At 37.7% G+C, this 17,136-nt stretch overlaps 2 protein-coding genes across 2 annotated transcripts; both read left to right on the top strand.

Moving 5' to 3' along the window:
- Positions 1-4,624: 4,624 nt before the first annotated feature.
- On the top strand, positions 4,625-5,579 carry LOC100520660 (olfactory receptor 1002-like). The gene is given in 3 exon segments (XM_021082120.1): positions 4,625-4,933; positions 4,936-5,482; positions 5,485-5,579. Coding segments are annotated over 3 exon segments (951 nt in total).
- An 8,104-nt stretch (positions 5,580-13,683) lies between these two features.
- Positions 13,684-14,629, top strand: LOC110258891 (olfactory receptor 1009-like). Its single transcript, XM_021082137.1, is given in 2 exon segments — positions 13,684-14,478; positions 14,480-14,629. Coding segments are annotated over 2 exon segments (945 nt in total).
- Positions 14,630-17,136: the final 2,507 nt, after the last annotated feature.

Below are 17,136 nucleotides of genomic sequence, written 5' to 3' on the forward strand. Positions count from 1 at the left end.
AGATGGCCTCCATGAGGAGGGGGTTTTATAGCAGAAAACTGAATGAAGTAGAGGAGAAAATTGTGTGGCTATAAGGATAGAAATACACTATGAACAGAAAGAAGAGAGAAGAATCTTCTGAGGTAGAATCTTTTCTTAATTTATTTTTTTTAAATTAAAGTATAGTTGATTTACATGTTGTGTCAATTTCTGTGTACAGCATAGGGACCCCAGCATACATATACGCACATTCCTTTTTTCATATAGTCTTCCATCATGTTCTATCCCAAGAGATTGCATATGATTCCCCGTGTTATATAGTAGGACCTCATTGCTTATCCACTGTAAATGTAATAATCTGCATCTACTAACCCCAAACTCCCAGTCCATCCCCCTCCATCCCCCCTCCCACTTGGTATCCACAAGGCTCTTCTCTGTATCTGTGAGTTTGTATCTGTTTTGTAGATAGGGGTTCATTTGTGCTGCATTTTAGATTCTACATATAAGTGACATCATATGATATTTGTCTCTTTCTGACTGACTTCACTTAGTATGAGAATCTCTAGCTGTATCCATGTTGCTGCAAATGTCATTAATTCATTCTTTTTATGGCTGAGTAGTGTTCCATTTTATACATGTACCACTTCTTCTTCTACAGCCATACCACCCTGAACACACCCAGTCTCACCCGAGGTAGAATCTTGCTTTGCTTTTTCCAAAAACAGCACATGTTTGAGTGAGGAGGTGAAAGGTAGGAAAATCTACATCTTTTTATCAGTCTACTTCATTGGGCTCTTATGAGTTTCTGAATGAATAAATGCTCTCAAAACACTTTGAAGAATGCCCAGCATGTAGTAAGCATCTCCAGTAACTAGATTAATGTCCTGAGGCAACTTTTAGATGAATAGGTGTCATTTGTTTTCTGACATGTGTTGAAAGACACATAATTGCTTACAGAAATTTTTTGCCTCATGTTAAAATATTTTTAAATTTAAACCCAAACCTGTTTTTCAAACCTTATATTTTAAAATTTCATATATCCAGTGTGGACTAGTTTTGTCTCTCAAAGATGCTGCGCTATCTAAAGTTATAGCTCTCTATTGCTGAACAGATAACCCTGGTTCATCTTATATTTCTTTACCTGAATCTTAACCTCCATTTGAGCTTCATTATATCCAAGAGACTATTTCCAAAACCTCTGTTATAATGATCCCACCCTCCTGGTAATTCGTGGGCCAATCATGAGGTCCCTAAGTGCTGCTGGGCATCCACACTCTGATTGTAATCTCTCTGAAGCAGGGCTTTATTTTAGTTCTCAAATCTGCACTGTGCCAATGGCTGGTGCTTATCATGCAGAGGTTGAAGGTTCAACACTGGAATTTCCAAGAGGGAAGATGGTCCCAAAGGGAGATAAAATTTTATTTTGTGCAGGTACTCTCTAAATAAGTTCCTCATAAAATAACTTTAATTTCTTCTCTATAGGCCTTATCTCCTGAGCTTCTGTTTCCCTAGGAATTATTATACAACAGTTCTTTAGAAAAACCTCTGGTATGTGTTGTGTAGTATTGAGTCAATAAACCCTTTTTTAATCTGGGAAGACCCAGATTTGAAGGTGGTATCACTATACTCTAGGAGCTGAGAAGAATGACAGGTCTACATTGGAGGGTAATTTATTTTCCTATCAGGAAATGTTAATTTTGTAATTTACCTTGGCATAAATAGTCAAAAAGTCCAGAGCATGTTTCTTAGGACAAGTGAGTTAAGTGATTTCCTAAATTACCTTCTGGAGGCCAGATAGAGAAACTGAGTTTAGAAGTCTAAGAAAACATCCCCTCTAAGCTTATTGTGAGGAGTAATTTGGTATACATAGAATGTTTAGTCTTTGTCTTTTGGTTTTAATGACCTAACTTTAATGTACATTTTGTTTTAATTTTGCATTTGACATGGAGATGCTAAGTATGCTACAAGACATATGGGCTCAAAGAATGTTATAATGAAGAGACGTTAGTTTCTTTGTCTTTTTTTTATGGCAATACCTGAAACTTATGGAAGTTCCTGGGCCAGCTATGACCTATGCCACAGCCACAGCGACACTGGATCCAAGCCACATCTGTGATCTGTGATGCAGCTTATGGCATTGCTGGACCCCTAATTCATTGAGCAAGGCAAGGGATTGAATCTACATCTTCACAGAGACCATGTTGAGTTCTTAATTCGCTGAGCCACAAAGGGAATTAATATCTTCATGTTATGTATACTGAATGTTATATGTATACTGAATGCTATATGTAGAAAACAAGCCTCTGAATCATCTGTCTTGAATTCCTGCTACTCATGTCCAGAGTCACATGCATACCTAAGACCATGAGTTTTCTGTATTGGAAACTATGTATTGGGTAAGGCTGGGGGAAATAGAGTAATAGGTACTTCAACTGTCAGAAACTTTTGCTTTTATGTAAGAGTTTGAGTTGGTTGCGATCATAGATGAGCATATTCTAGTTTTACCCTCATACAATTTTTATCACCTCAATTTATTTTGGCACTTAAACTGTTTTATTTCCATCTTGTTTGAGTGCTAACAAATATAAGTGACCTGAAATGTGTCTGAATTTATAAAATATTAAATTTTTGAAACATTTTACTAACTAATGTATGATAATTCTGACTAATCTTAAATTCCATCCCTCTTTTCTGAGTTCCATTGCCTCTGAGACCACAGGAGGTCAGTGGCTTTTATTTCATTCATTTCCAGCTAAGCTAAACCCTCTTCAATCTGTCTTACCAGAGAGGATGTCATGCGATGTCTGTTAGTACATCTCCCACCACACACTCCATTAATATATATATTTTTTCTTCTTAGGGATGCACCTGCAGCATATGTAAAATTCCCAGGCTAGGTATCAAATAGAAGCTGCAGCTGCCAGCCTACTTCACAGCCATAGCAATGCAGGGTCTGACAAACGTCTGTGACCTACACCACAGCTCATGGCAACGCTGGATCCTTAACCCACTGAGCAAGGCCAGTGATAGAACTTACATCCTTATGGATACTAGTTGGGTTCATTACTGCTGAGCCACAACAGGAACTCAAAATCCATAATACTTTTGTGTGATTGCGCTGCTGGGATCTGGTTATTTCCGTGTCCAAAATTTATACCTCCCTTCTTCAATTTTCATTTTTCATACTATACTCACTTTCCTTTTCTCTAACATCCTAATAGTTTTTTTCTTTTTTCTGAAACCTTTCAATTTTGAAATAAATAAAGATTCACAGTCAAGTTCAAAGATAGTCCAGAGGGGGCCTCACATACATTTCTTTCAGGTTCCCCCCAGTTTACCACTGCAGGACACTATAAAAAAAAACAGAGAATGAACATTGATATAATGTGTGTATACTTCTGTATCATTTTAGCACACGTGTAGATTTGTTTAACCACCACCACACTCAGGATACAAAATTATTCCATCTCCACAAAGACCTCCCATGTGCTTCCTTCTTTATAATCACATCATTACCCTACTTTCCCAACATTCCTAATCCCAGGTGACCTGTTCATCTCAAAAATTTTGCCATTTGAACACATTATATAAATGGAATCATAGAGTATGATACCTTTTGAGATTTTTCTTCAACATTAATGTGGTTGAAACCCAGTCAAGTTGCTGCGTGTATCATAGGTTGTGCCTCTTAATTACTGAATAGTATTCTGCAGTATGGATATACCACAGTTTGCTTCACCATTGACCTATCGTAGGACACTTTGATTGTTCTAAGTGTTTGGCCATTATGAATGAAGTTCCTATGAATAAAAAGTGTACAGATTTTCTGTGAATATAGCTTTTTATTTCTTGAGATCATTGCCCATAAGTGTCCTTTTCATCTGCAACATATTATTTTTCTTTCCCAGTTTCAGATAACACTCAATGGATGACAACACCTGTTCAGTATTTCAGAACTGATCTCTTCTTATGGACTAAAAATTCACTGGAGTTTGATTATTTTAATCACCTACATCATATGGGGAATGTCAGTGTTTTGAAGAAGGTGTCACAGAGTAGACACTATGGAGGACTTTGACCCTGTTCAAAATCCAGCTTCTTTTATCTAGGCTTGCACTCCTTCTTAGACTTCAGAAGTTATATTTTAGATTTTAACTATTTTTTCTAGAATCTAAAGGAAGTGTCAAGAAAGTTATATTCCTCACACCTTTTCTCTAGAATGAGAACTGTCAGCCTGAATTCATAAAGGTCACATAAAATACTTCACCTATGAAATGTGTTTTAAAACACCCTTGGTTCAAAGGCAGGGGTTTTTAGAAACATAATCTGGCATAGTTAGAGGACTTGCCTTAGATAATCTCCAGAGGCCATTTCTACACCTATAAAATGTATGCTTCTCTTCAAAAATCCTGTTTTGATCAAGAAAAACTGAAAACCCAGTGAGATTTGGTGACTCAGTATTGCACAGAGTGTTAGCAGATAGGATGACAGACAAGAAGTCAACATCAGGACTGTTATTTGACAGTCTACCCCATGAAAGATAAAAACATAGAAGCTATATTCATTTTTAAACTCAAGACGTCCAGTTATGAATTGATTCAAAGGAAAAATCTTTCTCTTTTTCATTACAGCTTAGATTGGAGGAATGGATTATGGAAATCAAACTTTGGTGATGGAGTTTGTTTTTGTGGGCTTGGCAAATCACTTCCAGCACCAGGTGGTTCTTTTTGTGATATTTCTCTTGGTTTATCTTGTCACTCTACTGGGAAACTTGGGGATAGTCACTGTCATCAGGATGGATTCTCGACTCCACACCCCCATGTACTTTTTCCTCAGCCACTTGTCCTTTGTGGATGTCTGTTCCTCTTCTTTCATTGGTCCCAAGATGTTTACTGACATCTTTCTGGAGGAAAAAAGTCATCTCTTTCTTTGGTTGTGCTGCTCAGTCATGTTTGTTTGTTTGTTTTTTTTAATCAGTTCGTAGTGACTAAGTGTTTCCTTTTGTCTTCCATGGCATTCGATCAGTATATGGCCATCTGTAAGCCCATATTTTATGCACTCATTATGTCCCAGCGAGTTTGTGTGCAGCTGGTGGTAGGGCCTTATGCCATGGGTCTTATAAGTGCTGTGATTCATACAGTTTTTTCCTTTTGCTTGCCTTACTGTGGTTCAAACATCATCAATCATTTCTTCTGTGACCTTCTTCCAGTTTTCTCCTTGGCATGGGCAGACACACAGGTCAATAAATTTTTACTTTTCATCGTGGCTGGAGCTGGAGGAGTCCTCACTAGTGTGATCATCTTGGTCTCCTGCTCTTACATCATCATGGCCATCTTGAGAATTCATTCTGCTTATGGGAGGTGGAAAGTCTTCTCCACCTGCTCTTCACACTTAGCTGTCTCCATTCTTTGTGGGACCCTCTTCTTTACCTATGTATGGCCAAGTTCTAGTTTCTCCTTGGACATCAACAAAGTGGTTTCTGTGTTCTACACAGCTGTGATTCCCATATTGAACCATTCATCTCTAGCCTGAGAAACAAGGAAGTCAAAAATTCATTCAGAAGATCATGTCAAAGGAATAAGTTCCTTATGGGTAAATAAACTGGAATACCATTTTACTACAGATTGGGAGCTAACATGTATGCAAGATGCAACTGCATGGCCTGTATATAGGAAGTCCTAATTTTACGTTGAGAACTCCCCTGTGTCACTGACAAGTCACACAGTGCCTTTAGGTCACAATTTTCTCACTTTTTTTTCCTCATTTCTGATTCAGTAGGGATGCATTTTAGAACTTTCAGCTCAGATGAGTAGATCATTGAATCCCACGATTTTAAAAATATTTTTATTCACACACAAAACATTTTATGATGAGGATATGAGAGATTCTTTGTTAAATTCTGAAAATAAATGCTGTAGTCACAATCAGTGGCTTACCAATACTTCTGTTTTGCCTGCAATGTGTCAAGAGTGCTCATTGTTTGTGATCTTGGCCTTGACATTATAAACATAAACTGTTAAAAAGTGTATTAGTTCTGCGGCTCTAATGGATAGCATGGTGAGCATAGTTAATAATGCTGCATTGTGTGTTTATTTGTAAGTTGCTGAGAGAGTATATCTTAATAGGGGCCATCATAAGAAATAAGTTCATAACTCTTTATGTAATTGATAAATATATTGTGTAATCATTGTGCATATGAATCACAATGTTGTATACCTTGGACTAATACAATATTATATGTAAATTATGCACTGGTAAAAATGAAAAAAGTGAATTTTTCAGGAATGATGTGACCATAGCCCTCTAATACTACCTTCTCGCTTGGCATAGACATTTTATTAAGATCTTGTACATCCTCTATATCTTGTATATCCTCAAGTCGTAGTAGTAACTTTTCTCAGTTTTGTTGCCATAATTACATGATGTGTGCATTTGAAGTACAGAACACACTCCTGTTCTTTAATAAAATGCTGCTATTATTGTTATTTATTGACTTCTGTGTCATAGGCAGGATATTAGGTCTGTATTTACAGATAATGAGCCAAACAGCCATGAAGATTTGGTCTCACACTTTTATTCTCTGGCACATCATAAAAAATCCAAGACACAAGGTAATAAGCCGTGTTTATATACCATTCATTATAAGATTCATTGAGATCTACACTCTGTCATCTCTGAGGACTTTCCTTAAAACACACTTCATTATAGCTCATTAACTTTGAAGGATGGGAAGTCAGTAATGCCCTAAAGTTTTTGTTTGTTTTGCTTATTTTTTGCCATGCTTTCTGACAGTTTTGGTGTCTGTGTTGGATAACACTTGGGTCAAGCTGCTATTCAGTTAAGAAGAAACGGGAGTAAAAGGATGCTGTAATCAGTAGTCAATTTAACAAATTTTTACATATGCCTTATGTGGCTGACCCTTTATTGCGTGTTGTTCACATTGAAGGAGAAGTTCTCATGAAAGTTACAGGCTAGTAGAGTAGAAAGACAGGTAATCAAGCAAAAAGATTCAAAATGACTATCTGTCTGGGGTGATTTCTGTGACAGAAATAATTGAGGCATCAAGATGAGCATAGAGGTGTATATCTTAGCAAGGGTAGTAAATAAGAGCTTCTTTAAAAAAGGGATCAGGAAAAATGAAGAAATTCTGTTTAGGATAATGGACTCAGATGCCGCTATTTGGGTCATAAAAGAAGAAAGGACCCTGTGCAATAGTAACAGGACCCTTGGGTGTTCTAGGACAGAGGGCAATGTTGGCGAGCTAATCCACAGGATCATTTTCTCTTTTCTTTTTATGATGCAGATGTTTTGTTAAAGGAAAGTTGAGAATAGGAAGAAGTTACGCAATGCATTGTTGGTAAAAGGGATTCACTATGAGCAAATGAGTACTCATAAAAATAATTACTTTGGAGAAGAGATCTTCCTAGGCACATTATGCTGGAGTAATTATGGTCTATTATTTCCTAGTCACTTCAAGCCTCCTTGCACCATAAAAATAAAACAAAAATCTGCGCAGATTATCTTGGTAGCATTAAACAGTGCATTCTGATTTAATCTGATCTTTCTTTCTTTCTTTCTTTCTTTCTTCCTTTCTTTTTTGGTAAATCACTGCTAAGATGCACTGCCTTACAATGATGTGTGTACTATCTAGAGGCCTCCTCTGTGGGATTTCTTCAGTCATACTGGGGTCTTACCTGGCCTTTTCTTTTTCTGTTTCCTCCTTCTGGAGCAGGGTTGCCTTTCACTCCTTATCTCATCTGAGTTTCTGCTCAATCATCATATCATATCATCAAAGAGGGTCTCTGGACTTCTTTGCCTAAAATAATTCTGTTCCTTCCCTATCTCAACTATACATTTTTAACTTTTTTTTTGTCTTTTTGCCCTTTCTAGGGCCATAACGTGGCATATGGAGGTTCCCAGACTAGGGGCCTAATTAGAGCTGTAGCCACCGGCCTACATCAGAGCCACAGCAATGCAGGATCTGAGCCGCATCTGTGACCAACATCACAGCTCACAGCAATGCTGGATCCTTAACCTACTGAGCAAGGCCAGGGATCGAATCCACAATTTCATGGTTCCTAGACATATTCCTTAACCACTGAGCCACGACAGGAATTCCTTATTTGTGTGTTTGACAAAATTCTGTTCTTAGTGGTTGTAGAGCCGAGGTGCCTGTTCCTTGCACCTGTCATCCAGGTTCCTCTCTCAGATCCTTAAGGCTGCCTGCATTCCTTCTTATGTGGCCTCCATTTCAGATCAGCAGTCACATGTCTAGGAGTTCCCTTTGTGGCTATGTGGATTAAGAATCTGACATTATCTTTGTGAGGATTCAGGTCAGATCCCTGACCTCACTCAGTGAGTTAAGGATCCAGCATTGCCACAGGCTGCAGCATAGGTTGCAGATGTGGCTTGGATCTAGCATTGCTGTGGCTGTGGCACAGCTGCAGCTCAGATTCGACCCCTAGCCTGGGAACTTCCATATGCTGCAGTTGTGGCAACAAGAAACAAAACAAGCCAAAAAACTCCAAGATAAATATAAACAAAACAAACAGAAAAACAATGCCTCTCTGACTCTCTGGTCTCAGCTGGAGAAAGTTCTGGACCCACCTAGTCATCCAGCATAGTCTCCCTCTTTTAAGGTTAACTGTGCCCTATAATAGAGCATAATCATACAAACGTTAGTTCATCAAATTCTCAGATTCCAGGGATTAAGACAAAGATTGGTGATCTTTGTTGGACCATTTAGAAATTCTGCTAGTACACTGATGCTCACAGAATAAACAGTGATCTTAAAGACAAGTAATAGGGATGTCATAGATGATGGAGAAGATCTATTTCTTAACTTGAATGATGGTTTCCTGTGTGTGTTTGCTTTGTACTAAGCACTGAGCAGTACATGTAAGATTTATATATGTTTCCCTGTGTTAGTCATCAGTAAAAGCTTTAAAATGTGCATTGGTCAGTGAAACTTCCTTTGTCAGTGAAACCTCTTTCAGTTTTTCATGAAAAAACAAAACCTGTATGAACATAATAGAGATTATTGTCACATTCTGATTCTCAGTGAAATTTTTGGGTCAGTATTGGAAAAAAGATAAACCATCACAAGGTGACAGATTCTCTACTATAATGTACATTAGCTGAACAGTCCCAGAAATGTTGTCATCCTTCTCGTGGAGAAAACTCATCCATTATTACATCATTGCACTAAAGTTTACTCTTGAAGTAGTTTAAGAAGGATAAGTAAAAGTTTATCCAGTCAAACAGGGAAAACTAATACATTGATCCCAGAGGATTTTTTAAAGCATTTAAGAACAGCAAGAACATTTTCATTTACTTCCCTCTTAATAAAATTCCCAAGGTATGGCACCCTTTAGGGACATAAATCCTCCCAAAACAACAGCCAAAAAAAATATAATGTAACTACTTCTGGAAACTTCAGTCCACGTGAGGATGATTATGTGTTTCAGAGCAGGAATCTTACTAGTTCCCTGAGAAGAAAACCAAGAATAAAATCAAGTGATGGCTAGAAGGTCGGACCTCCTCTCTGTGCAGAGGCACAACTCGGGGTGGGAAGATGAAATCTATGCTGAAAAAGAGTACAATTTATATTCCATTGTGATTTTAATTCTCTTAAGAAGAAAGGAACTTATTGAAATGTAAGTTTAGATCTTTTATCCATTTCTACTCCTTTGTTTATTGTCAGGAATTTCCAAATGAGTTATGTGGATTTATGGCTAAATAAATGACAGATATTTTAAATGGAGTTCCCATTGTGGCTCAGTGGTAATGAACCCGACTAGTGTGTATAAGGACAAAGGTTCAATCCCTAGCCTTGCTCTGTGGGTTAGGGATCTGGCATTACCATGAGCTGTGGTGTGGGCTGCAGACAAGGCTCAGATCTGGCATTGCTCTGGCTGTGGAATAGGCCAGAAGCTGCAGCCCCAATTCATCCCCTAGCCTTGGAACTTCCACATGCTGCAGGTGTGGCCCATAAAAGCCAAAAAAAAAAAGTGTTTATTATATCTATTACCATATCTACTACTACTACTACATCTTCTGTATCATCTAGTTAGGATGTTGCACCAAATTTAGGAAGAAGTAATGTGAAATCCTGTAAGATGCACAAAGAGGTTATATAGGCAAGTGAAATCCCTCTTTAGGTCCCAAAGACTGTGCTGGGCCACCCACCACAGGTGTGGTGCCATCTGTGTGGAATGTGGCGTTGAGTTAATGAGCATCACACTCAACACATGTGATGGGAAGGTTAATGAAAGACCTAGAAATGAGAGCATAGTTTGCAGATGCTGAGAGCCCTTTACTTGAGTGGACTTGGACTGAATTTAGGATTTCTCTGGGGCTTCACTGCTTTCTTTGTAATCCACAGACCATTCAATGTTAACTTTGCATTTGGGCATTGACCAATTCTATGTCCCACAAAGAATGAGCAGAATTGGGTTGGGACCCTCGGAAATCTAAGTTTCCCTCTTTGGGACAGTGACATTGTTGAAAGGACAGAGGCTCTGTACTCCGACAGGGCAGTGTCTTCATCTAAGATGATGCTCATGAGATATTAGCTCTGGGACTTCAGGCTCCAGCTTCCACATGTACGGCCCTGATTGCCTGCTCTGTAAAATGGGGATAACAACATGTTTTGTCCACAGACATGGGTGGAAATCAAATGGGCAGATATTTGCACAGCAGAGTCTGGTAAGACTTGCATATTCTTTCAGGCTCAATTGTATCAGGAAGCTGATCACAGGCTCTAGCACTGCACGCTGGGAAAGGATTGCACATTCACCACCTGCAACTGGTGTTCAGATATCTGAGGTTCTCAGTTTTCTTATTTATAAAGGCGAGGTTGGCACTGGAGTGCTCTGAGCTTGTTGCAGTTTTAGAAATCTAGAACTCCAAGTGCATAACTTGCAATTCTTTCTCACTTTCTACCTCCTAGGCTTTAGTTCTTACCTCTTGTTCCTACCCCAGGTTGACTGTAACTATTTTCTTTCCCTTGTTCTCTTTAAAAAAATTGCTAAAATACCTTATGGACTTGTTATAGATTATGACAGTTATTTTAGATTATTTTTTAACTTAAGGTTAATGAATCTGCACTTGTTCCTTATAACAAAATCCTAAAATTGCACCTAAATGTAGTCCTCTTTGATTATGCACCAGTTCATTTTTCCCAGTTTATTTTCTAGATTATCCAGCTCAATTTTCCTCTGTTTTCAGAAATGATGATTGCTCATTTGGTGTAAATCTTTAGAGAGTCTTTTATTTTATTTACATGTATATTTAAATAATTATAATTAAAGAAAATATTAAAGTAAAAGTGTTCCTAGAATCATGCTGTACAGAGTATTCTGTAACTTGCTCCTCCTTCATATATATTGGAAAAAATAACCATGTTTGTATATATAGGCTTACCCATTTTCTGCATTTCTATACAGTATTCCATAGAGTGACTTTACTGAGGTTTATTTTGTGCTTACTCTTTTGGACAATATTTACATGGACTTGAGTTTTTCATCATTTAAAACAATGGTGAAGTAGACATCATTGTTCTTCCATGCTGTGTTTCCTCAGGGTAAATATTAAATAGTGGGATTGCTAAATCATCAGGTACATGATTTTTAAGAAACATTCAAGACAGTGAAAACTTACCATCCAGAGGCCCCACCCCTGCAGTAGCATGGGCTTTGAATATTTTTTCTTTTTAAATTTTTAAATCAGATTGTTTCATTAATAATTATATATAGATGTTAGCTAAAATTGCATTAAATTAACCAACTAATGTAGTGAGTGTCCTTGCTCAGTCAGCCAGAGACAAACAGAAGCAAGCCTATAGTTGGACCAAGCCAGCTTTATGGACCCATTTGCAATGAGCAGGTCACACACACTAGGCACCATTGGGCTCATTGAGAAAAGGTAAAAGAGAGTTAATGTAGGATTTTGAGAAGGGTAGAGTTTAGGTGAAATTTATTTATTTATTTATTTAAATTCTAATTGATTTACAATGGTGTGACAATTTCTGCTATATAGCAAAGTGAAACTTAAATCAAGAAATATTTTGATAAGGTCAAATCAAAGCAGGCTGTATGTAAAGGGATCTATATCAAAGTAGGCTCACAGCTCAGACACAGGGTCCTGTTTCCCTGGAATCTAGGAAGCGATGAGAGCTATGGAATGTTGTATCTGGAAATCCCAGCTGCGGAGGGAGCTCTGGCCCCGTGCTGGAAGTTGAGACGCCTGCATTATGGCGAAGAGATTTACGTCTTCTGGGTCAGAGTAGCAAGTTTCATCTTGCTAGTTTAATAACAAACAAATATTTTAGCTAACCTACAATTTTAGAAACTAAAGGGTTTACTGTGGGAGCAATTCTGTCCCTCTTCACTTCCCAGTAGACTTGTCTGCATCTGCTATTCCCACGTGAAGAATGGCCATGCAGGTTCTTACCGCTGGAGTCTAAGCTAAGTTTTACTTTCTCAGGAGGCAATGAATCTTTATAATTGGTCTGAGTCAGTTATACATGAGAAATACATAAAAAAATATTTTTTTCACTGATTTAGGCATTTCTTCCTTTGCTTTAGTAAAATTCACTAATTTATATTTTTCTTCATATAAATCTTGATGTTTCCTTGGTAGGTTTATTTTATGGTTATTGTATCAATTATAGTTGGTGAATATGAGGTTTTTCATTATTGATTCATAAGTGCTTGTTATTGAATTTTTTAACATTGATCTTCTACTCTGTTACTTTGGTGAACTCTTTCAGTGTTTTTTCTAAAAATAAAAAAATATATATCTGGTAAGATTTCATTTACTGTGTGGATGACTGTTTTGCCTGCAAGCAGTGACAGTATTTCTTCTCTTTTTTTCTGCATTTTTTACATCTCTCTTTTTTTAATGTCTCAGAATTTTGGCAGTGATTTCAATATACTGTTAAATAGTGTAAATTATGATCATCTTTACATATTTCTGGTTATAATGTGAATATTTCTAGTATTTTATGCTGCACACATTTGCTGGGAGCTTCAGGAATATTTCTTTTTCACTATGTGACATGGTTCATTTTTGTTTCTAGTTTGGATTTTTTTTTTTAGAGCCACAATTAATCAAATTCTTTTAAAAATTCTTTTGAAACAATAATAATGCTTTTCTTTTAATCTGTAAATGTGCTAAATAATGTTATTTGTTTTCCTGAGTTCTTTTTTTTTTGGCTTTTTTGCCTTTTCTAGGGACAATTCTGTGACATATGGAGGTTCCCAGGCTAGGGGTCCAATCAAAGCTGTAGCCACCAGTCAATGCCAGAGCCACAGCAATGCCAGATCTGAGCCGTGTCTGCAACCTACACCACAGATCACAGCAATGCCAGATCCTTAACCCACTGAGCAAGGCCAGGGATTGAACCCACAACCTCAGGGTTCCTAGTCAGATTCGTTAACCACTGAGCCACAACGGGAACTCCGGTTTTCCTGAATTCTTAAACACTGATTTTCTCTTTAAAACACTTAAGCCATGTTGCTCTTTAGAACTGTGATATATTTGATTTGTTAGCCTCTTATTTAGGCTTTTTTTAAAGCCAATGTTCCTAAATTGAAAACCTGTACTTTCTTTCCTTTCATGTTATGTTATGCTTCTAAGAAATTTAAAGTTGTATGCAGTATCAATTTTCTGTTTTTCTCACTTTACAGTTAAAACCAACCAATGGCTGGGGAAAACTATACAAGGATCACAGAGTTTATTTTCATAGGCTTAAAGTACCACCCTCAGATGCAAGTCTTCCTTTTCTTGCTCTTCCTACTTTTTTACCTTGTTACCATGACAGCAAACTCGGGCATGATTATCCTCATCCAGCTCGATTCCCGCCTCCACACACCTATGTACTTTTTTCTCAGTCACCTGTCCTTTATGGATATCTGCTTTTCCTCCGTGGTGGGTCCCAAGATGCTCAGAGACTTCTTCGCTGAAAGGAAAGCCATCTCTTTCCTGGGATGTGCCTTGCAACAGTGGTTCTCTGGGTTCTTTGCGGCCATTGAGTGCCTTCTCCTGGCATCCATGGCTTATGACCGCTATGTGGCCATCTTTAATCCACTGTTGTATTCAGTTGCCATGTCACAGAGACTCTGCATCCTACTGGTAGTTGGACCCTATACTGTGGGGTTTCTGAACACTACGACCCACACAACAGCTGCTTTCCGACTTCCATTTTGTGGCTCCAACATTATCAATCATTTCTTCTGTGACATGTCCCCGCTTCTTTCGCTCATCTGTGCTGACATCTGGATCAATAAGTTGCTAGTTTTCATTGTGGCTGGGGCTGTCCTAGTCATCAGTAGCCTGACCATTATAATCTCTTATTTCTACATCTTCATCGCCATCCTGAGAATCCGCTCTGCTGATGGGAGGTGCAAAGCCTTTTCCACCTGCTCTTCCCATCTCACAGCCATTTCCTTCTTATATGGGACCCTCTTATTTATCTATGTGAGACCAGGTGCAATTTTTTTCTCTGGACCTCAACAAAGCAGTGTCTGTGTTCTACACGGTGGTGATCCCCATGTTGAATCCTCTCATCTACAGCTTGAGAAATAAAGAAGTGAAAGCTGCCATGTGTAGAACGATTGCTAGGAGGAAGTTTTGCCTTGGAAGTTAAATTCCCACTTAAAATCAATAAAAAGAAAAACTTCCAGACATGGCTAGACTACCTGGGCATCATGCAAAGATGCTACAGTATTTGCAGAATTTGGAGGATAGCATCCTTCCCTTCTTTCATCTGATTTCTATTATGGTATCTTTTTAAAAGTTCTATTTCATCATGATCCTGTAAGTGATAAAAACCCACAGTCACCCACAAAGCCCATGCAATTCTGCTTCCTCAAATATCTTCATTACTGAGAAATGATAAAATCAAATGTTGAAGCCACCTAGCTACTAGTACACTCACACTAGCTGGGCAAAAGTAAATGTCCAGATCAGGGGAGATGCTTTGGAACAGCGTGTCCATCCCATATTGCTACAGAACTGAAAATATCAAACAGAGCAGTTACTTATCTCACTGATGACTTTTTAAAAACTAAACATGTTCTTCTTAATATATTTTATGCCTCTTTTCTTTATTCAATGTCATTATTATTATAAATGCAATGTCATTATTGTTGCAAAAAGAGAGAAAATATAGGCAAGTAAATGAAGAACAATATTAATAAAAACAAAAATCCTGTATTCTTATCCTTTCACCAAGTGACAACTATTGGTAATAAATTCCAGATGCTTCTTTATATATTTGACTCTTTAGCTGTTCCAACTATTACTTTATTTTATTTATTTATTTATGGAAGTTCCCGGGGCAGGGGTTAGCCTTTTAACTCACTGCGCTGGGCCAGGGATGCAACCGATACCCCTGCAGTGACCCAAGCTGCTGCAGTCAGATTCTTAACCCACTACCCCACAGTGGGAACTCCCACTCTTATGTCATTATTGACGTCTGGTTTTTCCTAGTTCTTTTAAATAAAAGTAAATAGGGATAGCTTACTACAGAAATTAGAAAACATGCAAAAATGTGAGTGAAAAAAATGAGAAAAATTCTAAAACTTAAGAGAAAATAGGTGCTGAAAGTTAGCGATAACTAAAATGGAGAAAATTTATATCATGTTTTCGTGTTAGCCTTTTTTGTTGTTGTTGCATTTGTTTCCAAATAAAAAAAAACTGCATACAACAGAATGAGGTTATGAACTATCTTAACATCTTTCTTCTCCCACCACCCACTCTGAAGATATTTTGAAGAACTCAAGAACAATTCTAATAATTTTCATGGAAGATAAGCAGTTTTTTAAAACCATCTTTTTGGTACAAACTAGATTCTGCAGGCATTTTAGCCCCATGAGCTGTGACTCACCTAAAAATGTAAAATTTATCTTAAAATTGTAGAAAGATCAACATCCGAGTGGGAAAAAAAAACAGTGAGACATGCTTAGTGTCATGAGTAGTGATAGAAGGAGAAACTAGGGTGAAGATTTAGCTCAATCCTCTGTGCACACAAATATCTTGATGAGGTTGGTGGATAAGATGTGGTTGCTAGATAGGAAAATGATTTCTTAGGCAGTGTTGACATGAGCATGTCACAATCATTCCTCTGCACCCCAGGGATTGTTGAACCTGCTTTGAATATTGGAGTTATTCTAAGCATAGCCCATTAAAAGGACTGATCATGGAGTGGCTTGAGTGCAGAGGAAGTGAGCAGGCTGTGGAAGGAGCTGGATACTAAGACGTGGAGGTGGTGTGTAGGCTAGGGGTAATCATGGCTTCAGTGAAACCATTCTCCCAAAGAGAGGGAATGAGACAGGTGCTACCTAACCAGCAAGACAGAAATAGTGCCAATAGGTCACTACTAAAAGGATCCTGGTGTTAGCTCAGACATGTCCTCCATTTAATCTGTGTTATTTATTTCTTGTGGAAACAATGAATTAGCTGGAGGATGGGATGAACAAATTCAGATATGTTTGCTGCTAAGAGTGACTTCTCTTTCTCTTGCTGAAATGGAAAATATCAGTATTTTGGTCTTGCTTTAGAACAGAGGTTCAGGTAAAAAAAAAAATTAAATAAGGAAAAAAAAAAAGAACAGAGGTTCTTTGGATTCTTTTTTTTTTCTTTCTTTTTCAAATTAAAGTTCATTTATGATGTTTTCTTAATTTCTTCTGAACAGCAAAGTGACTTAGTTATACACATATATACGTTCTTTTAGATATTTCTTTCCACTGTGGTTTATTCAAGGAGATTATATATAGGTCCCAGTGCTATAGAGTAGGACTTTGTTGTTAGCTTCTTTGGATTCTTGAGGCTGGTAAAATGGTTCCTTTTATCATCTATGGCATAGACACATCTCCTAGAAACCAGAGCTCTATTTATTTGCCTTGTGATACAGATGCAGTGTCAGTGTGATGGATAGCATTTCTACTATTACATTTGTGAACCATCATACTTTATGACAGCTGTTGCTTTCGAATTATTCTCCAGGTCATTTCTGAGACATCTCCCTACTCTTCACCGTCAAATATTCTGACACTTCATGCAACATATTTGCACTTAAATTTTTTATTATGGAATTTTACATATAGAATGATCACACAGTATAGTGAACCCCTTCTCTCGTGACATCCAGGG

Source organism: Sus scrofa, unplaced genomic scaffold (genome assembly GCF_000003025.6).
Source record: "Sus scrofa isolate TJ Tabasco breed Duroc unplaced genomic scaffold, Sscrofa11.1 Contig53, whole genome shotgun sequence".
Classification (NCBI taxonomy): domain Eukaryota; kingdom Metazoa; phylum Chordata; class Mammalia; order Artiodactyla; family Suidae; genus Sus; species Sus scrofa.